This window comes from Equus asinus, chromosome 21 (assembly GCF_041296235.1).
Source record: "Equus asinus isolate D_3611 breed Donkey chromosome 21, EquAss-T2T_v2, whole genome shotgun sequence".
In the NCBI taxonomy this organism is placed as follows: domain Eukaryota; kingdom Metazoa; phylum Chordata; class Mammalia; order Perissodactyla; family Equidae; genus Equus; species Equus asinus.
This window is the reverse complement of record NC_091810.1, coordinates 49841538-49867468: the sequence shown is the minus strand read 5'-3', so window position 1 is coordinate 49867468 and position 25931 is coordinate 49841538. Positions and strand designations below refer to the sequence as shown.

The 25931-nt window shown below is 37.8% G+C and overlaps 1 protein-coding gene across 1 annotated transcript in view; it reads right to left on the bottom strand.

Moving 5' to 3' along the window:
• The window catches only part of PRKAR2A (protein kinase cAMP-dependent type II regulatory subunit alpha), a 120532-nt gene that overhangs the window by 39732 nt on the left and 54869 nt on the right, over window positions 1-25931 (bottom strand). The window contains exons 2-5 of the mRNA XM_070492906.1: window positions 18868-18903; window positions 8848-8900; window positions 6230-6313; window positions 1341-1447 (exon numbers count right to left, since the gene is read on the bottom strand). Of these exons, the coding sequence (XP_070349007.1) occupies window positions 1341-1447; window positions 6230-6313; window positions 8848-8900; window positions 18868-18903 (280 nt within the window). The remainder of the gene's footprint in view (window positions 1-1340; window positions 1448-6229; window positions 6314-8847; window positions 8901-18867; window positions 18904-25931) is intronic.

Sequence of the window (25931 nt, the reverse complement as noted above, 5' to 3'; positions counted from 1 at the left end):
ACAAATCATTTCCTCTGTAGACAGGCATTTCAACCTTTAAGCTATGGGTATGCACAGGTACATGCTTATTTTCCAGACTGTAGGTGCCTATTAGGATTCCTGTCCTGGTGGGGAGCACATGGCAGAGCAAGGGGAAAATGTGGCTTCTGAAGGTAGTGATATAACTTAAAAAATTATTCTGTCACTACTTATAGAATTCTATGTAGGAAGCATAAGCATAACAGATAAAAGTAAAACAGTCTTTAAGAAGATATTGTTTGCATCATCTTTCTCTTTAAATAAAACATTTCTTCTAATTATAATAATTTGGCACAGTTATCAAGGGTCCAAAGGTTACCCAAGGAGTGAAAAAGTTTTTTGTTCAAGAACCTGAAAGAGCAAAGGCTCAACAAGAAACGGGACCAACTGAATCTAGTACAGCTACTTGACAGAGATTAAAAGAACCTCAACAATTAGGGAAACAATTGGAAAAATGTGAACAAGGTCTGTACAGTAGAGGACAGAACTGTATAAATGTTAATTTCTCATTTTTATAATTATTCTGTGCTTATGTAATAGAATGTCCTATTTTTAGGGAATATCCTCTGAAGTATTCAGAGATAAAAGAGCATTATACCTGCAACTTACTCTCAAATAATAAAGTGAATGTGGTAAAACATTAACCTGGAGAACCCAGATTTACGAGAATTTTTTATACTATTTGTATAACGTTTCTGTAACTCCAAAATTATTTCAAAAGAAAAAATTTAAAAATAATTAATGGAAGATATCGGGTAAAGCAACATCTCGTTGATCTTAAACTCTGGTGAGGATGTTCCTTTCAGGACTGAGAGGGGGTCAGAAGGAGCCCCCCAGGGGACACTAACAGCTCAAGAAGTTGGGCCACACTATGGCGAGCAGGTCAAATCTACAGATTTCATGTCTCCAAAAATGGCTTATACCTGGAACAGAGCCAGAAGGGGCAAGGGACATGGAGGTCAAGGCAGTATATTCATGTATAAAATTACTGGAATTGAAAGATCCAAATGACAATATAGTAGCATGGCTATTCTTCAGGGAATTGCTTCACTTGAACACTGTCAAATAACACGTTTATAAAGCACACCTTGCATATCTCGCCTAATTGTAAAGAAGACTTTCTACTGTGGATAGTGGCAGCACAAGTATGGGTTTTACTGAGGACTCAGGACAGCAGTAGACAGAAGGGGGCAAGCTTTAGGAAGCTTGTTCACCTGGCCCTACATCTTCTCTGGGATGAACAAAGTGTAGGGTGAAGCACTTTCAATAAATCATGAATCTTATTAAGTGTAGTCAGACAATTACAAAGCTCCATCTCCTACCGCTCTATGACATAAAAGTTGTCTCCGTCATCTCCTTGGTCAATGACATGCTCGTCGACTTTGACTGTCCTTTCAAACATAGCATCAAGGACCTGAGAAAGCTGTTCCTGCAGGGTACACACAGGAGAAAAGATGGTTTTTACATCTGCTGGAAAAAAATGACTATGCTTATCTCAGTCTGTGACTACACAGTGGAAGTCCTCACATCAGACTGTTTCGCCATATAAGCAGAAATCTAAAGGCTATTTGAAACAAATGCTTTCCTGTGACCATTAAGCTTTTTATCTTTATATATACAACATACAGCACAGCTGCCAAGTTTTTTGAGGCAGTGTTGTTTTGAAAAAACACTCCATAATTTACACAAAGTTACGTTATCAAAATCATGGTGCCCATTTTCCCAGCCATGCCCATGTGACTGTCCACTATGTCATGTGTAAAGCCATGTGATGCCACCTTCCTACAGGTGTTGATCTTAACAAGATCATCAGATCTAAAGGGTTGGGGGCTGACCCTGTGGCCTAGTGGTTAAGTTCAGTGTGCTCTGCTTTGGCAGCCTGGGATCGGTTCCCAGGTGCAGACCTATACGACTCATCAGCAGCCATACTGTGGCAGCAACCTACATATAAAATAGAGGAAGACTGGCACAGATGCTAGCTCAGGGCAAGTTTTCCTCAGCAAAACAAAAACAAAAACAAAACTAAAGGGTTGGGATGGCCTCAGAGGTTATCTCATGGTGCAGCACAACAATTGCTTCTGACTAGCCAAGCACATCACTTAACCTCTCTAAGCCTCAGTTCGTTCATATGTAGAAAAGGGTTTAATAAATAGTTCCTAACTCATCAATTTTTATGAATAAAGGAGAAAAATCTAAGGAAAGTATCACACAACAGGTACTCAATAAATGAGATGTTATCAGACAGCTAATATTGCTTCAATCATTTATATGTAAAACGTACGATTACTTACTTATCAGTACTATCTGCCATAACCAGAAGGTAACTGTATTGATAAGTATAATGAAAACAAAACAACGTTATTAAATTAAAACAGTGGTTTCAAGTCTAGGGCCAGTGTCCCTCTGTCAAGCAGGGAGATCAGTGACTGTTACCGGGCACTAAGGAATACCAGCTTCCACTCAAAGACAGACTTTCTCTTTGGAGGAATGAGGAATGAAGACCTGGCAAGGAAATAATTTTATTCCTGCATAATTCCACGTGATTTAGTGTTCTGTTGATGTGACTGTGCTACTTAAAATAATCAAGAATCACCAAAAGCATCTCTTTAGTTCCTTAGTTCCATGTGTGTTGAATACTGTACAACTGACAAATACTAAAAGGGAAGGCTTCTATTCATGTGCTATCCATGCTCATGTGGAATGTGAGCCCAGTGTTGCCAAAAATCTGTTTAAATATAGACAATAAATTCAAATTTTCATGTACAATACAGACTAAATACATATATTTCTACCTGGCTGTACCTGGCCTATGGGCTGTCCATTGGCAGCCTCTTGTTCTAAGAAACTCTTCTTATGGCCTAGACTCTTCAAAAACATCAGTGTCGTGAGATATAGAACAAGGTGCCAGGGGGAGCATTCTAGATTAGGGGGAACTAAAATAACACCATGACAACCAAAAGTAACGTTGGTTCAAGATTAAAAAACAAAATAAAAGGCTATAGAGAACTTTACTGGGAAAATCTGAATATGGACTGTATGTTAGGTAATATTACACTTATGTTAAATTTCTTGGGTTTAATAATGGTATTATGTTAATGTAAGAGAATATCCTTGTTCTTGGAAAACACATCTTAAGATATCTAGAGGTTAAGAGTCATGATGTCTTAAGCATACTCATAAATGGCTCAGAACAAAAGAAAACACTAGTTTACACGTACTTATATGTGTGTGTAAACACACGAGGGAAAGAATAAATGTGGCAAAATGTTAACGATTGGTCAGTCTAGGTTAAGGGTATATGAGTATTTGTGATACTATTCTTTTGATTTTTCTGTGAATTTGAAAATTTTAAAACAGAAATTTGGAAAATAAATTTTTAAAAATTGAAACAAACACCCTCACCAGAATGGCTAAAATTTGAAAAGACAGACAATATCAAATGCTGGTAAGGATATGGAGCAACTGGGAATCTCTTACATTATTGGAAGGAATGCAAAATGGTACAACTGCTTTTATAAAGATCTGGCAGACTTTTACAAAATCAAACATATACCTACCCTATGACTCAGCAATTTTGACCTCAGGTATTTTACTGAAGAGGAATGGAAAAAAAAAAGCTCACAAAAAGACTTGTACAAAATGTGCACAGCATTATTCATGAGAGCTAAAGACAAGAAAGAGATCAAGTATCCATCAACAGACAAATGGATAAGCAAAATGGTATGTTCATATAATGGAATCCTACTCAGCAATAAAAAGGTATGAACTAACATCACCAGCAACAAAACACATTGACATCATGGACCCCTTGATATGATGCTCTGAGAAGGACAACATAATTTCTGTGGTAGTCTGGCCAAAAATGTATACCCATATTCCAATCATGAGGAAACATCAGACAAATTCAAATTGAGATACAGTTCTCCTCAAAGTGTCAAGATCATGAAAGACTAGGAAGGACTGAAAATTGTCACAGACTTAAGGACACTAAGGAGAAATAACAACTAAATGCAATGTGGGGTTCTGGCTTGGATCCTTAACCAGGAAAAAAAACATTAGTGAGAAAACCAGTGGAATTTGAATAAGGTCTGTAGTTTAATAGTATCGTAACAACATTAATTTCCTGGTTTTAATAACTGTACTATGGTTACATAAGATGTTAATATCGGGGGAAGCTGGATGAGGGGTATATAGGAACTCTGTGCTATTTTTACAACTTTCTTGTGAGTCTAAAACTAGCTCAAAATAACAAGTGAAAAAAGAAAAAAGAAAGAACTACTGATATATGCAACAACATGGATGAACCTCAAAAACATTATGCTGAGTGAAAGGAATCTTGCACAAAAAAGACTCCTACTATATGAGACTGTATGATTCCATTTGTATGAAATCTAAGAACAGGTAAAATTAATATATTGTAGAATAAACATAAATAGTAGTTGCCTCTGGAGGTGGGGCAAGAATTGATCATGAAGGGGCATGAGGTCACATTTCGGGCTGGGGGCAATGTTCTATATCTTGATAGAGGTTTGGATTACCTAAGTGAGTACACTTGTCAAACCTCAACGAATGCAAACTTAAAAGTTGCGCATGTCGCTGTACGAAAGTTTTACATTAAAAAAAACTATGAACAAATACTGAACTCTAGTTCATGATATACATGCCAAAGTATTTAAGGGAAAGTACACTGATATCTGCAATTTACCATGAAAGGCACGCAAAAAAATAAAATGGGCTAATGCATGGGCCAGCAAACAGATGCTTGTTTTTATAAATAATGTTTTATTGGAACATAGCTACACACCCTTTCATTTACATATCATCTGTGGCTGCTTTCCTGCTACAATAACAGAGTTGAGCAGTTGTGACAGAAATATTTATTATCTGGTTCTTAAAGAAAAAGTTTGACAAACCCCTTTGCTGAGGGATGGGTAGCTGGTACATAAGCGACAAGCATAGTAAAATGTTAATGTTAGAGTTAAGGCAGTGGATAAATGCATATTCCGTATAATTCTTTCAACTGTTTCGTTTGGTAAAATATTAAAAAATATAATTAAATCTGAAAATTCAGTTATCATTTTTTAACACTCAAATGGTATTCTCCAAAACTAAGAAAACTCTGAATAGCAGATTGACATAGCACCTTCCCTTAGAATATATAATGGTATAAAATTTACAAGGGGTTTTATTCACAGTAGAGAAAGAAACAAATCCCCTTTCCATTGATACAGATGGGTCTTCCAGGGAAAACAGCTGACACAGACCAGTATTTCTCACAATGAGCCTTTCCTTGAGCCCAAGGTCCTTGTTTTATTCAGCCTCAGACTAAAAAAATCCTAATTAAAGTTCTGGCTATTCCTATAACCACACAGCTACCAAACAGACTGGCTTATAGACACCAAGGATGGTTAATTCTCTTGACTGATATACCATGAATTCATGTTTGATCGACTAGATTCCCAGGAAGGGCTGTGGGGATATCTTCAGAAGACTTATTTGCAGGAGCTGGGTAGTAGGGGAATTCTAATCCCATCCTTCCTGTTTCTGCACATTCTAGGATTCCCCAGTAGGCCCAGCACCTCAGCCATTCATGTGGCTTCAGTGTGTGGCCCTCAAAGCAGAGAACAAACAGGAAATTTGAAGATTTTTCTGTCCTCATCAGGTAGCCCCTACTCTCTATCTCCACCAAGGGAGGGAAGACAGGCCCAGGCATAGATCCTTGCTGGGACCCTGCAGATACACAATGCTCTGTGTATACCCCATGCCTGAGATCTTTGCCAAGAAGTAATCACAAGAGGTGCCCCATACCTAGGGTCTAAGAAGCAATCACACACTTCCAGTGGGTTAAGTGCTACTGGTAAAAGAGAACTCCACACTGGCATCTTTGGAGAAAGGACTCTGCAGTATAAATTCAGATGCTCCAAACTAAGCCAGGGTCATGTAAACCTGAGCATTTCCTTTCAACATGAAATTGCATGGTCATCAAGTGGTATTGTCTTGGAGGAATTACCAAAGCAGTTCAGAGAAATACTAAAAGTCATTTGAAAAGCTCATTATGGGTTACACTGGTCAACACAATGCAAACATTTGTTAAGCAAGATGAATCTAAAGTTTTATGCCTCACATGGTTGTGGCTAAGACGCTAAAAACTATTTAAATGACAAATAGGAAAAAAGCTAAACGACAAAAATATTTGAAAAATCAATGTTACCTCATCAAGATTTTTGAAAAGGAGAATATCTTTGCAAGCTTCCTGAAGTCTGCATCTCTGTTGATCAGTTTTAGGATGAATCACCTGCCAATCCAAATAAAACCAGGCAATTTTTTTTATTCCATTTTAAAATCTTACTTCACTTACAAATTGTTATATTTCTTTCTCCTAAAAACTGGGAAAAATTAAAAGCATGTTTACTTATAATTTTAATTCTATACAAATACCAAGCAGTGCCCTGATCGTGGAGGTGCAATGTGACAGAGGGTGAAGAGCACTCAGCCTGGAGCTACCCCACTGGCTGTGTGGCTGGCAGCAAGTCAGCTACTCCTGGGAGACTCAGAGTCCTCATCTGTAAAGCAGAGGGTTATAGATTTGCTCATTCAATAAATATTAAGCACCTACTAGATACCAGGCACTGTCCTACCCCAGGGAACACAGTGGCGGACACAGACATAACACCTGCTCTCACATTCAATAAACACATAAAATATGTCAAAGAGTGACAAGGTTAAGGAAAAAAATAAGGTAGGGAAGGGTGATAAAAAGAGTGTGTGAGAGAGAGTGTATGTGTGTGTGTACACGGCCAGATGAGGTCTCACTGAGGTGACATTTGTGTAAAACTCTCAAAGAAGTCAGGAAAACCTGAGGGAGTGAGTCATAAGGATATCTCTGTGGGAAGAGCATCTCGAGCAGAAGGAACAGCAAGTGAAAACAAGGCCTTATCGTAGGTGAATAGCATGTCAGAAATAAACAGCAAACAGGTGTGACTGACGCAGAGCAAGGGGAAAGATTAGAAGGAGAACAGGTTGGGGGTTTGGGTGGGGTGATGCCCAAATCACAGAGGTGCTGTAGGTTACAGAACTAGAATTTTTTCTCTGGGGACACGGGGCAATTTGAGGGTTCTGACTGAGGAAGGAAGGAGATCTGACTAATGTTTTTAAAGGTTCACACTGGCTGCTGAGTGAAGAACAGCTTAAGGGAAGCAAGAGTGGAAGCCAGGAAGCCACTGCAATTATCCCAGTGCCAGATGGTGGTGGTTAGGACCAGAATGGTAGTCATGGAGGTGTTGAGAAGTAGTGGAATTTTGGATGTGTTTTGAAGACTGAGTCCATCAGATTTGCCGAAAAGTTGAATGTGGGTATGCAAAAATGAGAGGAGCTGAGGGTGACCCTAAAGTTTTGGGCTTGAGCAACTAGAAGGGTGGAGCTGTCACAAATTGAGTTGGGAAGACTAGGGTGGAGAAGAATATTTAAAGAAAAATAATCAGAAGCTCATGTTAAGTTTAAGTTGTCTATGCAAATCTAAGTGGAGATGGCAAGTAAACAATTGCTATACAAGTTAGAATTCAAACGTCAACAATTTATTAGTAGCCATAGGAGTAGCGATATCTACAAAATTAGAGTTATCAAAAGGGTTAAATGAGTTAATACATGCAGTGTTTAAAACACTACCTGGCATTTAATAGGCACTCCAAAACTATTACAATTATTATAGATAGTCAATAAATATTTATTGAACTAAATTGAATAAATGTTCATCGAACTAAAAAGAATAATTATTGCTTGGTATTGCCGCTATAATTGAGAGACCTATCAAGCTCCTTCCTAAGTATTGTCCTCACCCTAAAAAAAAAGGGTACATCATTTAATCTGGTCAGAAATAACAGATGTCAAAAGTGTTAAATATTTTAAATATGTGATATTAAAAAGTTAGTAAAAAACTGTTTTAACTTTCAAAAGTCATCAAGAATTTTACAATATCCAGAAAAACTTTTTTTAAAACTACATGTCTATTATATTCACACAATGGTAGCATTTTATTACTAGAATAGTTCAGAAATGTTTCATAGGCTACTCATTTTAAGGTATGTTTGAAAGATCATTCAAATTTCTTTTATAACATCAATCTTTTAAAAATAACTGTTCATATTTGCTTTCATAAAATTAAGTTGTTATGTGTACAGAAGTTTAAAAACCTCAGTTTTCTAAAAAGCACCCAAATCAACCATAGTCTTGCTACAACCACTGTTAACATCTGGGATCTATCCTTCCAGAAATAACTCTTTGTATAGATAGACAGACAGATTTTTAAAATTATGTCTTATTTTATAAAATGCGCTATAAAACATACCTCATATAAGCATCATTCCATGTCATTAAACCCTATCATTTCAATGGCTGCAGATTCTCTCGATTCGAATGTACCATAATTTGGCCCCGGTAATCACCTATTTGGGGTCATTTAGGTTGTTTCCATTTTTTGCTATTACAACACTACAATGATCTCTGTTTGTACATTTTGTTAGAGATGAATTCTCCAGTAACTGCTGTGTCAGTTGGCTTGACTATGTTTAAGGCTCTGACAGCTCCAACCATAACCTTCTTATCTCCTCAACCTTCTTACCATAACCTCAACTTTCTTACCATAACTTCAACCAATGCTGCTTTCATTCTTCTTAATGTCTGTCAACATGTTAGATAAAAAATGGCAACTGGCTGAGATTTTAATTTGCATTTATTCTAATTATCAGCATGATTAGATCTGATGTGTTGAGGAAGAAGGGAGTGAGTGGGGAATAAAACAATTCTACCTAACACCTCTGCTGCAGTTCTTACCCTTGGATCAGTATCTTCCTCCTCCTCATCAGGATTATAGGTCTCAGCACAGACTAAATTTGGAGAGAAAAAATAAAGAGAAAAATGAATAAAATAGATGTGTGCTTTTACTAGAAAAATAGGAAGTAAACAATTTTCTTTTAGTCACTGTTTTCTAAGGCTGTGATGATTTTTCTAATCCCTTCTTTCAACTAACAAATATATTAAGTACCTACTAATGCCAGGCATACTTTTAGGTGCTGAAAAGCTAGCTCTCTAGGGATTTGTAGTCCCAGATAGGAGAAAGATGATAAATATATCATCTACTAAATCCTTTTGTAGTGGCAAGGACAAGCAAGGAGGTAGTGTGTCTACTGAATTACAAAGCAGGTGTGGAAAACTAGAAGGTACAATGTATGCAATATAAACATATGCAGTAATTACGAAAAGAACTAAAATAGCTTAACATCATTATGTACATGAATGACTTAAAAATAAGAAGGAATTTTAAACAAAATAAATACCCTACGTCAAGCTCTTTTCTTCATACAATATTATATAAATCTAAAACCAACCTGATTTTCTTTGTAGGTAACCTCTGTACTAGTTGTCTGCAGGACTTGTCTTTGTCGTAATTCAAAGACTTAAAAAATATTCAGTGCACAACTGTTTATAATAGCAAAATATCAGAAATGACATAAGTACCCATTTGAATAACATAGCTGTAACAAAGAATAAGGAAAGTCTCCATGGGCTGATAGATAGTGAGTTCTAGGGGGAAAACAGCAAAAAAAAAAAGCGAGGTGAAGAAGAGTATACCTAGTATGCCATCCCTTCCATAAGAAAGGACTTTCATGAGAAAGAAGGAGAGCTAAGAATGGGGGTGGGGGGGTAAATATACAAATATGAATATATACATAAAAAAACCTTTTTACCCTTTTATTTTTCCAAAAGGAAACAAGATAAACCAGAAAGTAATTAATCACCCATAAGTTGATAACATAACCACAGAGAAGGAAACGAGAGTTATTTTAAGTAGTTTCTGAACACAGTACTCTGACCGTCCACCCTGAGTGGGATATATTCCAACAACAAAAAAAGAACTGCTGTTGGTAGTGGTAGAGCAATTCTGAAACTCTTCTGTGTGTATTACAGTAGTAAGTAAATAAGTAAACACACAGGTGTTTTTTACTGGGAAGAAGAGAGATACAAATATGGAAGAAAAGAAGGATTAGAATTGGAGATGCCAGTACAAGTCGTGATTTAAAAATCTTACCCTTAGGTGTTAGTGGCAAAGAGACAACGAATTATTTGGGGAATAAAAAAGTTAGTGTACTCACTAACAAAACTGTTTTGCCAAGAATGATCTAGATGTGATCACTGGTGGTGCCCAGAATGTAGCAAACCTGTTTCTTCTTCATACTACAGCCACTACAGCTGGGGAAATTTTTATTCTAATAAATCCTTAATTATCTGCAATGGCCATGTGACCCAGGGTGATTTACTGCAAATCTCCATCTTCTCTTCTACATAACGGAGCTAACAGTAGTGATTCTCCCTCTGAGGACTGTCATAAAGATTTAAATAGACAAGTGCCTGGGACACAGAAAGGATGAAGTAAATGCCAACTCTTTGAACCATTAGTATTATCACTTCTGTTCCATTTGCTCTGGTTTTCAGGAATATTATTATTACCTTGGTTCTACTCTCTAACTCAGTTCTTTCAAGAACTGTCCTTTCTTCAAGGCTGCCCTCCATCACAGATTTTGCCCATAACAATTTTACTTCGCTTTTTTTGCCTTCTCTGTGTATTAATTCCTGCTTATTGAGTTTAGTTCCCTTATAGTCTTTCCTTGTTGTCAGCATTAGTGCAGGGAAAAATAGAAGGCAGCAGGAAAAGAGGAAGACCAAATATGAGATGGACTGTTTCCATAAAGGAAGCCACAGGCATGAGTCTACAGAAGCTGAGTAGGGCTGTTGAGGACAGGACATTGTGGGTATCACTCATTCATAAGGTCACCAGGAGTCAGAGCTGACTTGACCGCATGCAACCACAAATACTCTTTCCTTACCATACCCATTTCCCTTTTCATCTCAGTCTATTCTTTCCTTGGCTTTTTACTCAGAATTCATAAAGGCAATGACTTTCTGCACTTTATGATCATTTTGTAGTGAACTTTTCTAATCTTCATACCTCATTTATCCTTAATTGGCTAAATTCATTCATAGGCCCTATATTGTTTGTTAGGGTTTATTTCTTGTTTGTTAGTAGGCAAGGAATATAAATGGTTCTTGATCCTACACTCAATTCATTTGTGTGATGGCTAAAAAAACTCTATATATCTAAAACTAGAGGATAAGCCGATACATATTGCTTTCAATTTAATTCCTGGTTTCTTGGAGACACTTACCCAGTGGAGCCCTGGTCTAGCTGCATCCCAGTTTCTCCTTCCTCATTGATTCTCTGAACTAATGGAATACCTGAGAAATAGTGACTGCCAACATGTCCTATAGATAGGACTCCCTTCCCTGCCCTGCCTACAGTATTCTACTTGTGTGGACGACGTCTCCTGTGCTGTAATGCCATCAATACTCTGCCTGTCCAATAGGAACCCAGTATCCTTAAATAGATAGAGAAAAATTACGGAGAAGGGAATAAGATGACAGATACCATTCTAGTCCCTAGAACAGTATCAGGTAATATTCTGCAGAAAGGGCTACCCAGTCCCTGGCTAGTGAAGGCTTTGGGTAGCTAAACCAGGGAACTGACAAGCGGGATGTAGATAATGACTATCTTTCTCCAAGCCATTCCTGTTTCCATAAGATGAGGTCAGGATGTGTTTATCTCAGATCTGTCCTACAGATTAAGGCAGACTCCTTCCTGAGTTCCTAGACATTACTGCTGCCACTTTTTGAATCTTCATAGGTATTTTAGTAGGAGACTGAAGACCCTCAAGCATTGAGGGCAGCTAACCAGACATGATGTTTAAATTGTGAGCCTCTTGGTTCTCTGTGCTCTCGATTCATTTTGTTACTATTAGCCCAGTTTTCTAAACTAGAAATTTGGAATTCACCATGACTTCCTTCTTTCACCTCTCATCCAATGAATACATCAAATTCTACTTCAGAAATATTCTCATATTCGACCTTTTTTCAGTCTACTCCAATTGCTACTCCTTGGTCTAGGACTTCAAAATGTCTTCTTAGGGGTCGGTCTGGTGGCACAGAGGTTAAGTTTGCACACTCTGCTTCGGCAGCTGGGGGTTTGCAGGTTCAGATGCCGGGCGCAGACCTAGCACCACTCATCAAGCCATGCTGTGGCGGCATCCCAAATAAAATAGAGGAAGATCTGCACAGAGTTAGCTCAGGACCAATCTTCCTCACACACACACACCCCCCCACCAAAGTCTTCTTAGAAAAATACATTTAAAAAGCCCTCACTTTGGAGATAGATGGGTACATTGGTATTATTATACTAACTTCCTGTACTTTTGCATATGTATGAAAATTTTCAATTAGAAAGTTCAAAATAATAAGTCTTCAATGATGAGACTGACAAGATTTTACCGATAATGACACTTAGTTTTGGGCTAGCTTATTTCCAGGCTTGCTTTTCCTCTGATTTTAGAGGAAAGTATTTTAGCAATTTAGCTCATTTTTATATTTTTAGACATTAATGTAACTGAGGCAGCAAATGTCATAGTCTTCAATTCTTAAAGTACAGCACTATGATTTAAACAAAAGTAGTTATTTTAATTAAAATTATACTTCTATTTGTAGAAAAAACATTGTCTTTATTTTTCAAACTGGTTTTGAATTTTTTCCCTTTTCTTTTCAACTCTGGACTCATCTTTCTTTGCCCTCTTCTTCTATTTACATCCAACCTCTCTCTTTGTTCCTGGTTCTGATCCCAAATTACTTTTTCTCATTTTCTATATAAAAATCCATTTTTACATGCTATGTGATTGCTGCCCCTTATGGTTCTAAACATCAGGGAGCTTAGTCAGTGTACAAGTTGCCTGGGGGAGGCCCAGAGTCTGTGTGATTCCTATGTAGCCTCAAGAACTACACTGAGTGTCATGAGATGCTCAAGACCTACTGAAAACGAAAACCTAAAAGTCCAGCACAGTCCCTTGAGGGAATTGATTTTGCCCCAGTTCTCCAGCAGATGTCACTAGTCAGTAAAATGAAACCGTATAAAGTAACAATAGATTATCCAGCACAATTTCTTTTCCCAAACTTTAACAGCGCTTCCTTCATCCAGAAAGTGAATCATTAAAATGCGCTTGTGAGAGACAACCCTTTCATTTCTACAAAGAAATGAGCACAGATTCCAGTCACAGGCCTGAAGTCCTGTGCTACCCTGCCAGCTCCCACGTAGAGTTGATATAGCCTAGGTGTATTTGTCAGCTTGGGCTGCCATAACAAAGTGCCACAGACTGGGTGGCTTAAACAACAGAAATTTATTTCCTCACAGTTCTGGAGGTTGGAAGAAAGATCACGGTATTGGCAGGTTTTGTTTCTCCTGAGGCTCTTTCCTTGGCTTGCAGATAGCTGCATTCTCACTGTGTCCTCACAAGGCCTTTTCTCTGTGAGTGCACTCTTGGTGTCTCTTCTTCTTATAAGGACACCAATCCTATTAGATTAGGGTCCCACCCTCATGACCTCATCTAATTTTAATTACCTCTTTAAAAGCCCTATCTCTAAATATCATCACATTGGGGTTTGGCCTCAAAATATCAATTTGAGGGGGACACAATTTAGTCTATAACAATGGGTTTCTAAGTTATTGTAAGCAATGCTTAGTAATATTTCAGCTGAAGATAGCTACAGATGGAAAAAATACTGAATACTGTGAAAGGATATAGACAAAATAAGTATTTAAGTACATTGCAAGCATGTAAGCCCTAAAAGGCATGGATATCTGGTGAAGAGAACCTGTCATGCAGAAATGTGTGACTGACGTGGCATCAGATTCTCGTAGACTGCACTGTTGACTGTATCACACTCATCACTAGAGTCAGATACTCCCTGCCTAAATGTGGCATGATGCCAACACACAAATTTCTGATTAATGTACTTTGAAGCTTCAACACATATTTAATAAATGAAAGGGGTTTTTTTCAGATGAAGTTCTTTAATTAACAGAATCAGACTAACATTTCTAACTCAAAGACAGTTAACACTAATTTAGGACTATTTCAAGAAAGCTTGCCTTTAAAGAATTTATGAACTCTCTTCATTTGATGTATTTATCACTTGATGTAGAGGGACTGTTCTGCTAGAACCTGGAACTTGGAAGGCACAGCTTTTCAATTCCAATTCTAGTGCTTTGCAAGGGAGAGGCAGCATCAAGAAGGGGAAGAGCCCATCTTTGAAGATACACACACTGGGGTCTAAGCTTGGATCCAGCTAGCCCTCACCTGCTATTTCTCAATGTCTCCAATCCTTGGTCTCTTCAGGGGTAAGAGGTGATAACAATACAAGAACCATGTAAAGGGTTAATAACAGAAGGTGATATTTAAAACACAGGGCCGGGCTCACAGGAGACACTCAACAACTGCTGGCTCTCCTATGCTGCTTTACATTCCAGATTATTATTCAGTCAGATACCCTGAGTTGTTGAGTCTCTTCTGCAGTCTTTGACACAGCACATATCCTCACACAACTGGTTTTTGTTGAAGTCTTTGGATCACATCAGGAGCCCCAATCCTCACCTCTCTTTCCAATATTATCTTATCTCCTCCCCTACAGCCAGAGTAGCCAGGCCCAGTTCATTCTCCTTCGAGTCTTAAGGCATTCTACCACCTAAAATGCATCTTTCTTGGTACTAGCCAAATAGTAACCATGTTTTTCAACTTCCAGTGCAATTTCTGCCTCCCTCCAAGAAGTGTTTCTTGATTTTTTTTAGCCTAATTTCTCCTCCTGATTCCTGATCCCTTCTGTTGTTCCTTCCTTCCATTCATCTATCCATATTTATTGACACTGTTCTAAGTGTTAACTATACATCAATAAACAAAACAGACAAAATTCCCTGCCCAATTGGAACTTATACTCTAATATAGGGAACTAGATAATAAATAGGATAAAAAGCTAAAAGAGATAAACAGATAGATAGATAGATAGATAGGTAGATGATAGATAGAGCAGGCACTAAGGAGAAAATAAAGTAAGGGAGCTAGGTAGTGTGAGTGTGTGTGTTGGGAAGGGAGAGGATTTTACATAGGCCTTACTGAAGGTCTAAGTGAGAAGGTGTCTCTCAAAAGGTCTGAAGAATTTGAGTAAGCAATCCACAAAGATAATTTTGGTGAGATATGGAAGCAAAAGTCTGATTAGAATGGGCTCGAGAGAGAACAGAAGAAGAGAAACTAGAAACAACAAATATGGACTACTCTTTCAAGGGGTTTTCCTGTAAAGATATGGACAGAAAAAGGGTGGTGGCTGGAAAAGGAAGAGTGGTTAAAAAAAGTTTTATTTTTTAAGAAGGGAGAGCCAACAATGTTTCTTTGCTGAGAAGAATAATCCAATTGAAGGATAAAGACTATGCAAGATAAAGCAGAGGTAACTGTTGGAAGGATGAAGGGATGAGATCTAGTGTATAGGTAGACACTGGTCTCATACGCAGGTGAGGAAGGATAGATGTGGTGGTGGGAGTCTACAGAAATTCTCTTCTGTTGCTTCTATTTCCTTAGTTAAATAGAGAATAAGAACATCTCCTAGGAATGAGAATGGGAAGGAGGTATAAGTTTTGGGGGAGAGAAGGTATGAAAGACTTATCTAGGAGAAAAGGAGAGTGAGAGAAGCATGGACACACAGTATGATTGCTGGCATCAAGAGCCTACTAGAAGTTAATGATTATAAACAGAAAGTAAGATCAGTCAACAGGGCTGTGTATTTTCCTTAAATCAAGTACAGCTGTGATGTAGACATATCCTAAGCAGAGAGGTGGGCTTAACCAGAGTATGGTTTAGCCAAGCAAGCAAAAAAGGAAAAGCAAGTTGAGGGGTATGTGCCAAGATGTGATGCTAATCACTGATCGAAGATTTTAAGGTGAGTAAAGAAGCGAAGAATAGTAAAAAAGGAGGCAGGATCAATCAGTTGTCAGGGTTGGAGTAGGACAGCAAAGGAGCACAGAACACACCAGGTAGTGGTAGGAGACAGGGATCATTGATTTAGAGCATGAAGAGTTGTCATGCTTGTCATATGAGAGTACAACCATGGGAGTAAGTGGCTGAAGTGGGGTGGAAGACAAGATCCTTGGAGGAGAGGAGGTCAAGGAAGTGATGGGCTAGACATTGGAAGGACTATGTGGAAATAAGAAGGAACAACCCGAGGATTATTAGATGACTGAAACAAGGTTGGGCAGTGGCTGGTAGAATATAATAATGTGAGGTCTGAGGAAGGAGAGAGAATGGTCTGGAAGCGGCAGTGAGGAGCAATAGAGACATTGACTCATCTCCTATCAGTGTTACAAAGAAGATGGAAGAGCCATCATTTGAGAAGCCTGCAGGCAAGCCAAGCTTCAGCTAGAGCAGCAAGATGAAAGCTGCACTCAGAGAAGAGGCGAAGAATTTAGGGGATTTAGCTGAAGACTGACCAAGAGTTCCAGACGGTATAAGAAAGGGTCCTTAGAGATAGGAAGGGTAGTACTTAGGACCCATGTTGCCTTTGGGCACATTATCACCTCGACTGTTTCAAGTTACTTAACCTCTGCTTTGCTTCCAGTTTGCCATCTTGGCATGTACTTCATAGTTTTAATGTGAGGGTTATATTCAACAATACAAGGCAGGCATTGAGAAAGACCTTAAAACTGTGTACCTAGCACATATCTGCACTCAAAAAATATTGGCTATTGCTACAGGCTTTTTCCTCTCATGCATAACCATTTTGGATTCTTTTAAAAATCTTTTATTTTCACTTAACATTTGAATCAAATAGTTTTAAATCTTCAATAAGATTGCAAAATCTCAATGGAGAATGACGATACCATGCACTTGTCTGAGTCTTCCAAAGAGTTCAAGGACTGAATTACACTGACAGAAAGCTCAAGAGGCAATTTGTGAACTGTTAACACCATCTGTGATCTCTGGAGGAGATGTTACTGTACTCTCCATCTCCCAGATCTGTCCTATAGATGTCAAGGGATATTACTAATCTTTTGGGAAAAAAGGTGTGCAGGGCAGGGATGAATAGACATGAGAGACAATACCTCTTGAGTCTGGCACAACCTTAATCCCTACTCTATTTCCTCTCTGTAAATGACTCTCTATACATAAGGACATATTCTTCAATCTCCTTTCAACAGACTTTGGTTCTGAAAACATAATTGAACAGATCTTCTCAAAGAAAAGGACAGAGGGACAGAAAAGGAATTCCGAGCCTTATCAGCTCTTAAATCATTAGACAATTTTTTTTTTTTTTAGGAAGATTAGCCCTGAGCTAACATCCACTGCCAATCCTCCTCTTTTTGCTGAGGAAGACTGGACCTGAGCTAATATCCGTGCCCATATTCCTCTACTTTATATGCCTGCCACAGCATGGCTTGCCAAGCGGTGCCATGTCTGCACCTGGGAGTTGAACCAGCGAACCCCGGGCTGCCAAAGCAGAACATGTGCACTTAACTGCTGCACCACTGGGCCGGCCCCTATAAGACAAGTTAAAAGCAAGAAACCTTCCTAAAACAAGGGCATGTGAAAGAAGAAGTGATACACACAGCTCGCACAGCAATTATGAAATACATTAACATCCCAATTGTACAACCAAATAAATTCTAGATGTATCAAAAGTCAAACATTTTAATTATAAGAAAAACTTTCAGAAAACATATTTATCAGCTGTATGAAAAGAGAGGGACCTTCTCAGCCTAGGAGCAATCATGAAAAAAAAGTAGAGGATGTATATATTCAATAAGTACTTACTAACTGCCTGCTATGTGCCAGGCAGTGTCCAAGGTACCAGTCACATATTAAAATTTTTGAGTCAGGGGCAGGCCCGGTGGCTGAGTGGTTAAGTTTGCATGCTCTGCTTCAGTGGCCTGGGGTTTGCCAGTTCAGATCCTGGGAGCACACTTACTTACCACTCATCAAGCCATGCTGTGGCAGCATCCCACATAGAAGAACTAGAATGACCTAGAACTAGGATATACAACTATGTACTGGGATTTTGGGGAGAAAGAAAAAAAAAGAGGAAGATTGGCAACAAATTTTAGCTCAGGGCCAATCTTCCTCACCAAAACAAACAAACAAACAAAAAAGCATACTTTAAAATTTTGAGTCAATAAAAAATAGTAAAATTAAAATAAGTAGCATAACCAACCTGGAAAATTTTGCATTAAAAATTTCAAAAGATTAAAAGTCATGAGAGAAATTTACTCAAACTTATAAAAAAGAATCTAGACCATACTAGATAAAAGGTAAAAATATTACCAAACTAGTCTCATACAAGAAAATAAAAATAGACTTCTCATATTTGAAAAATGCTCATTTTTGTTAATAATCAAAGGAATGCCAAAATAAAACAATCTGAGGTACTATTTTACATCTAAATAAAAGGAGTAGGCACCGTCCACATTAGTGAAATCGTGGTGGAAAACAGGCCTTTGCAAGGTGTCTTTCTCCCTGCAACCTCTTTTGTAGACCATCTCTAGAAAATAACACACAGAGAAAGCCATGGCAATGTTTAGTTTCTGACCAGAGAATGCCATTCCTCGTACTATAACTGAGGAAATAATTTAAGTGGCTCAAAACATATGCAAGAAGTTAATGGCAGCATAATCTAGAACACCAGAAATAGTAATAGGAAAAGCAGCCATAATTATGAACACATGGAAAAATATTAATGACATAAATGAGACAAACTACAGCAATATAAAAATACTCAGAACTTAAAATGAAACAGAATGAAGGAATCACAGGTAATTTTTATAATGTTCTTTAGTGCTGGTAATTTATCTTTTAATTAAAAAGGTCAGTTTATTTTTATTTAAGATAATCCTATCTTAAAATAGTATTTTAGCAGTATGTTATGAAAAAGAACACATACCTGATACTCGTCGATCAAATCTGCTAGGAACTGGAACTGCAATACAAAGAAGAAGCAACATTTAGTCGTCATGTCTCATGAACCCATTTTTATTCTCCCTTTTTGGAAAGATGTTTGACAAAGCACCTCAATACCAAGTGGTGGGTCAATTCATAATCTTCTATAATCAACCACAGAGTAGATCAAGATGATCATATAAAGACAACATAGAGAACAATACACCTCTTTGAAAACAAGCTCTTTATAACTCAAGGTGGCAATTTTATTTCTGCTTACATCCATGTTCCATCTAATTTGCATCATACCAAATGAAGAAGTCTACCAAATTTATTGCTAATGTTAGGATATAGCTAAATTTTCTTCTTTAACAGTCTTTAAGAATAATCTGAAGACCTGTTAGAAAATATCATTTAAATTTCATTTTAAAATAATTTAATGAGTATTGCACTAAAATGAAAAATAAATTAACCATTCAGTTATACTCTCCCTCAATACGACTGGGTTTTCTCCTGCCCACGGTCAGTGTATTAATCAGAAAAATGTACCAGATGTCTTTAGGTTGAAAAAAATACAAAATTTTTCTCTTGGCTAATTTCCATTTATCATTTATCATTCCTTATATTTAATGGTTATCTAAATTCTCACTACTAAACCGTATCATTGGAATAAGGCTTTATTTCTTTACCTTCAAAGCTTAATCTGATTATTTTTATTAAAAAATAAAATAAAATACACCTTCTCATCCTCCAAAAAAAAGAGAAATTTGAAGATTAATGAAAAACAAATTGAAGATGGCTCAGAGAGCCAAATTCAACTAATGTGAGGCCTCTGAAACAAGAAGAGGCCCAGGATGGAGGCAAATGACCATTCATCATGATAAGACTAGAATTATCTTTTCACATAGCATGGGATCAAGGTCATGTTACTGGAACAAACTTGCAAAAATTCCAAAGAAAACCCCAGGCATTACTGATAGAAAGTACCTACAATAGTGCCTCACTACTTCCTCAAAGAAAGAGTGGATTAGTCAAAATTAATCCACCCACCAGAAAAGAAAGATGATAAATTCAGTTCAAAAAGTACAGGTAGGGTACCTAGTATGTGCCATGCCCGATACTAGACAATTGGGGAGATAAGAGTAAACAAAACAAAGACCCCTGATTTCATAGAGCTTGCACTATAGCTGGAGGAGTGTGATAGAGTTTGCTTTGATCATTTAAAACACACATGCCTGTCACTCAGGTTGACAGATGAAATGTATACCAGCTTAAACCCTCAATCCAGGCCTCATGGGATTTCCATAAAGCTCCACTAAACATTAGTGTATAACCTAAAATTATAAAACACACAATAAAACAATTTAGCATCAGTGCTATGAAGGGAAACCTCAAACAAAGGGTCAGATATCAAGATTACAGAATTGTTATAAAATAAGAACAGCATGTTTAAAATAATTAAGAACATAGAAGAAGGAAAGAAAAGCATAAAGAAAAGGATAAGATACAACCAAAAACAACCATGGAGAATTGAAAATAAGCTTGAGATATGAGGAAAAAACCAAACCTTAGTCACTGAAATTAAAAACTGTAATGCAAGGCATCCTCTCTCAGTACATAACATCTAAAAATGCTGGAAAAATCATTTAAAAATGTCACTATCAACAACCTACCACAACAATATTGATTTAAATGTATAGATAGACGTAGGGCCAGCCCCAGTGGCCTAGTGGCTAAGTTTGGCATGCTCCACTTCAGTGGCCTGGGTTCAGTTCCCAGATGCAGATCTACACCACTGGTCTGTCAGTGGCCATGCTGTGGTAGTGGCTCACATACAAAAAGAGGAAGATTGGCTACAGATGTTAGCTCAGGGTGAATCTTCCTCAGCAAAAAGAGGAAAACTGGCAATAGACATTAGCTCAGGATGAATCTTCCTCAGCAAAAAAAAAAAGAGAGAAATGTATAGATGTAAATCACAAGGGAAATTAGAAAATACTTTGAGACAAGTGAAAACAAAAATACGATATACCAAAACTTATGGGATACACTGAAAGCAGTGCTAAGAGGAAATTTTATAGCTGTAAATGCCTACATTTAAAGAGAAGAAAGATCTCAAATTAATAATCTAACTGCATATCTTAAGTAGAAAAGAAAAGAGCAAACTAAACACAAAGCTAGCAGAAAGAAGAAAATTCAGAGTGGAGATAAACTATAAAATAGAGCATAGAAAAATAATACAAAACTCAATGAAACGGGGAGCAAAATGTCAGGGTGAGCTGACCCGGGATTCTCTCCCCTCCGAAATACAACAAAAGATTGGAAGAACTGAATTTCAGAGAATAAACATAATGCCAGCTCGTTAGAGACCTACAATACCAAGAAGGCGGAGATCATAAACCTTGCTTTACACCTTCGGAGGCGCTGGAACGGTAGGAGAGAACATCGCTCCGTCCCCTAGAGTCTGCGATTGCTGCGGCGTGGGTGGGGAAGGAGCGGGGGAGGGGCCGCGTGACTGGGGATCATCCAGGACTCCTGCCGCTGATTCAGTGGAGACTCGCTGACAGGGGGAAAGCTTCCGTCGGCAGGGACCCTATAAATCAAGGCCCTTGGGAGACCAGAGAACAGAACTGATCTGAACCCAGACCAGCGCGTGTGAGTAACAGCCCCTCCCCCCCAGCAAAGCCACTGGGCGCAGCGATCTTGACCCAAGGCGGAGAGCTAACACGCTGCTCTCGACCCCCATCTAGTGGCGACAGGCTGTAACTGCAACTGAATTCTACCACCAAGAGAAAAAACCGCTCCTCTACCATCCAGCAATTTATAAAAGCCCCAGACCAGAAGGAAAACAATAAAAACACAGAATTAAGTCCTGAGGACTTGGAATTAGGTAAACTAAGTGATAATGAATTCAGAGCAGCTATAATCAAAAAACTCAATGAGGTAGAGAGAAAGATAGAGAAACAAGCCGAGTTCTGGAGTTAATTCACAAAAGAGATTGAAATCATAAAGAAGAATCAAACAGAATTACTTGAGATGAAAAACACAATGGACCAAATAAAACAGAATACGGATTCCCTGAATGCCCGTGTAGACAACATAGAGGAGAAAATTAGCATAATCGAGGACAGACAGGCTGAATGGCGCCAGACAGAGGAAGAAAGAGAACTAAGAATTAAAAAAAATGAAGAAAATCTCCAAGAGATAATGGATTCAATGAGGAGTAAGAACATAAGGATCATAGGAATTCCCGAGAATATGGAAAAGGAAAATGGACCAGAAAGTGTGCTCAATGAAATTATTGAAGAGAACTTCCCAAATCTAGGGATCAACAGAGAAATGTGTGTAGAGGAGGGTTTTAGATCTCCTAGATTTGTCAATGTAAAAAGACCTACTGCAAGGCACATAATAGTAAAGTTGGCAAATAGGAATGATAAGGAGAGAATACTCAGGGAAGTAAGGAAAAAAAAGAGAATAACCTATAAAGGAGCCCCTATCACACTGTCAGTGGATTTCTCTACAGAAACCCTACAAGCTAGGAGAGAATGGAGTGATATATTCAAAGCTTTAAAGGATAAAAACCTTCAGCCAAGAATACTCTATCCAGCAAGAATTTCCTTCAGATACGAGGGAGAAATTAAATCTTTTCCAGACAAACAAAAGTTAAGGGAATTTGTAACTAAAAGCCCTCCATTACAAGAAATCCTCAAGAAGGCTCTCATACTTGAAAAAAGAAAAAAGGGAGAAAGGGGACACAATCCACAGACTAGGGAGACCGATGGATAGAACCAGAACAGGATAGCAAATATTCAATTATAGCATTAGGGTAAAAGTAAGGAAACTACAAAAACAAGGACGATCTTAGCACTCTAACTACAAATTACTAAGACGAGTTGGAATAAAAAATGAAAATAATTATTTAGGAGGGGAAGAGCAAAGGGTCTAAATCAGTATTGGTCAAGTAGGTAAGAGACCACCAGAGAATAGATTATATTATACACGAGATTCTAAATACAAACTTCAAGGTAGACACTAAAATAAAGTACAGAACAGAGTCACAAATCATAGATAAGGAAAAATCTAAGAAACCCAGCATAAGAAATTGCAGTATTAAATGGGTAGTCTAAAGCACACAGGAAAACAAGATAATGAGCGACAGATTGACAGCATTAAGTCCACATGCATCAATAATCACTCTCAATGTGAACGGATTGAACTCTCCAATAAAAAGACACAGAGTGGCAAAATGGATTAAAGAACACGATCCAACAATTTGTTGCCTACAGGAAACACACCTCAGCCCCAAGGACAAACACAGACTCAGGGTGAAGGGGTGGAGGACAATACTTCAAGCAAATAGCAAGGAAAAAAAGGCAGGTGTTGCAATTCTCATATCAGACCAAGTGGATTTCAAAATAAGAGAGGTAAAGAGAGACACAGAGGGACAATATATAATGATCAAAGGGACACTTCATCAAGAAGAAATAACGCTTATAAATATCTATGCACCCAACACAGGAGCACCAAGATTCATAAAGCAACTATTAACAGACCTAAAGGAAGATGTCAAAAACAACACAATAATAGTAGGGGACCTCAACACCCCACTCACATCAATGGACAGATCATCCAGACAGAAAATCAACAAGGAAATAGTGGAGCTGAATGAAAAACTAAAACAATTGGACTTAATAGACATATATAGATCACTCCACCCTGAAAGAGCTGAATACACATTCTTCTCAAGTGCACATGGAACATTCTCTAGGATAGACCATATGTTGGGAAACAAGGCAAGCCTCTACAAATTTAAAAAAATTGAAACAATAACAAGCATCTTCTCAGATCATAGTGCTATAAGGCTAGAAATTAATTATAAGAAAAAAGCCGAGAAAGGCACAAAGATGTGGAGACTAAAGAACACACTACTGAACAAGCAATGGATCATTGAAGAAATTAAAGAAGAAATAAAAAAATACCTGGAAACAAATGAAAATGATAGCATGCCATACCAACTCATATGGGATACAGCAAAAGCTGTATTAAGAGGAAAATTCATCGCAATACAGGCACATCTTAACAAACAAGAAAAATCCCAAATAAGCAACCTTAAAGCACACCTAACTGAACTAGAGAAAAAAGAACAAATGAAGCCCAAAGTCAGCAGAAGGAGAGAAATAATAAAAATCAGAGCAGAAATAAATACTATTGAAACGAAAAAGGCAGTAGAAAGGATCAATGAGACAAAGAGCAGGTTTTTTGAGAAGATAAATAAAATTGACAAACCACTAGCCAGACTTACAAAGAAAAAAAGGGAGAAAGCTCAAATAAACAAAATCAGAAATGAGCGAGGAGAAATAACAACAGACTCCACAGAAATACAACAGATTATAAGAGAATACTACAAAAAACTATATGCCAACAGAATGGATAACCTAGAGGAAAAGGATAAATTCTTGGACTCCTACAATCTCAAAAAGCTCACTCAAGAAGAGGCAGACAATTTGAACAGACCAATCACAAGGAAAGAGATTGAAACAGCAATCAAAAACATCCCAAAGAATAAAACCCCAGGACCAGATGGCTTTCCTGGGGAATTCTACCAAACTTTCAGAGAGGATTTAATACCTATCCTTTTCAAGCTATTCCAAAAAATTAGGGAAGATGGAACACTTCCTAACACATTCTATGAGGCCAACATCATGCTGATACCAAAACCTGACAAGGACACCTCGAAAAAAGAGAACTACAGGCCAATATCACTGATGAACATAGATGCAAAAATTCTAAACAAAATTTTGGCAACCAGAATTCAGCAATTCATCAAAAGAATCATACATCAGGATCAGGTGGGATTCATACCAGGGACACAGGGATGGTTCAACCTCCGCAAATCAATCAACGTGATACACCACATCAACAAACTGAGGAATAAAAACCACATGATCATCTCAATAGATGCAGAGAAGGCATTTGACAAGATCCAACAGCCATTTATGATAAAAACTCTGAACAAAATGGGCATAGAAGGAAACTACCTCAACATAATAAAGGCCATATACGACAAACCCATAGCCAACATCATACTCAACGGGCAAAAACTGAACCCCATCCCCCTGAAAACAGGAACGAGACAAGGATGCCCTCTATCACCACTCTTATTTAACATAGTACTGGAGGTCCTGGCCAGAGCAATCAGGCAAGAAAAAGGAATGAAAGGAATCCAAATAGGGAGGGAAGAAATGAAACTCTCGTTGTTTGCAGACGACATGATCTTATATATAGAAAACCCCAAAGAATCCATTGGAAATCTGTTAGAAGTAATCAACAACTACAGCAAAGTTGCAGGGTATAAAATCAATTTGCATAAATCAGTAGCATTTCTATACTCCAGTAATGAACCAACAGAAAAAGAACTCAAGAATACAATACCATTCACAATCGCAACAAAAAGAATAAAATACCTTGGGGTAAATTTAACTAAGGAAGTGAAGAACCTATATAACGAAAATTACAAGGCCTTTCTGAGAGAATTGGATGACGACATAAGGAGATGGAAAGACATTCCATGTACATGGATTGGAAGAATAAACATAGTTAAAATGTCCATTCTACCTAAAGCAATCTACAGATTCAACGCCATCCCAATCAGAATCCCAATGACATTCTTTACAGAATTAGAACAAAGAATCCTAAAATTCATATGGGGCAACAAAAGACCCCGAATTTCTAAAGCAATCCTGAGAAAAAAGAACAAAACGGGAGGCATCACAATCCCTGACTTCAAAACATACTACAAAGTTACAGTAATCAAAACAGCATCAGACTGGTACAAACACAGGTGCACAGATCAATGGAACAGAATTGAAAGCCCAGAAATAAAACCACACATCTATGGACAGCTTATCTTTGACAAAGGAGCTGAGGGCATACAATGGAGAAAAGAAAGTCTTTTCAACAAATGGTGCTGGGAAAACTGGAAAGCCACATGTAAAAGAATGAAAATTGACCATTCTTTTTCACCATTCACCAAAATAAACTCAAAATGGATTAAAGACCTAAAGGTGAGAC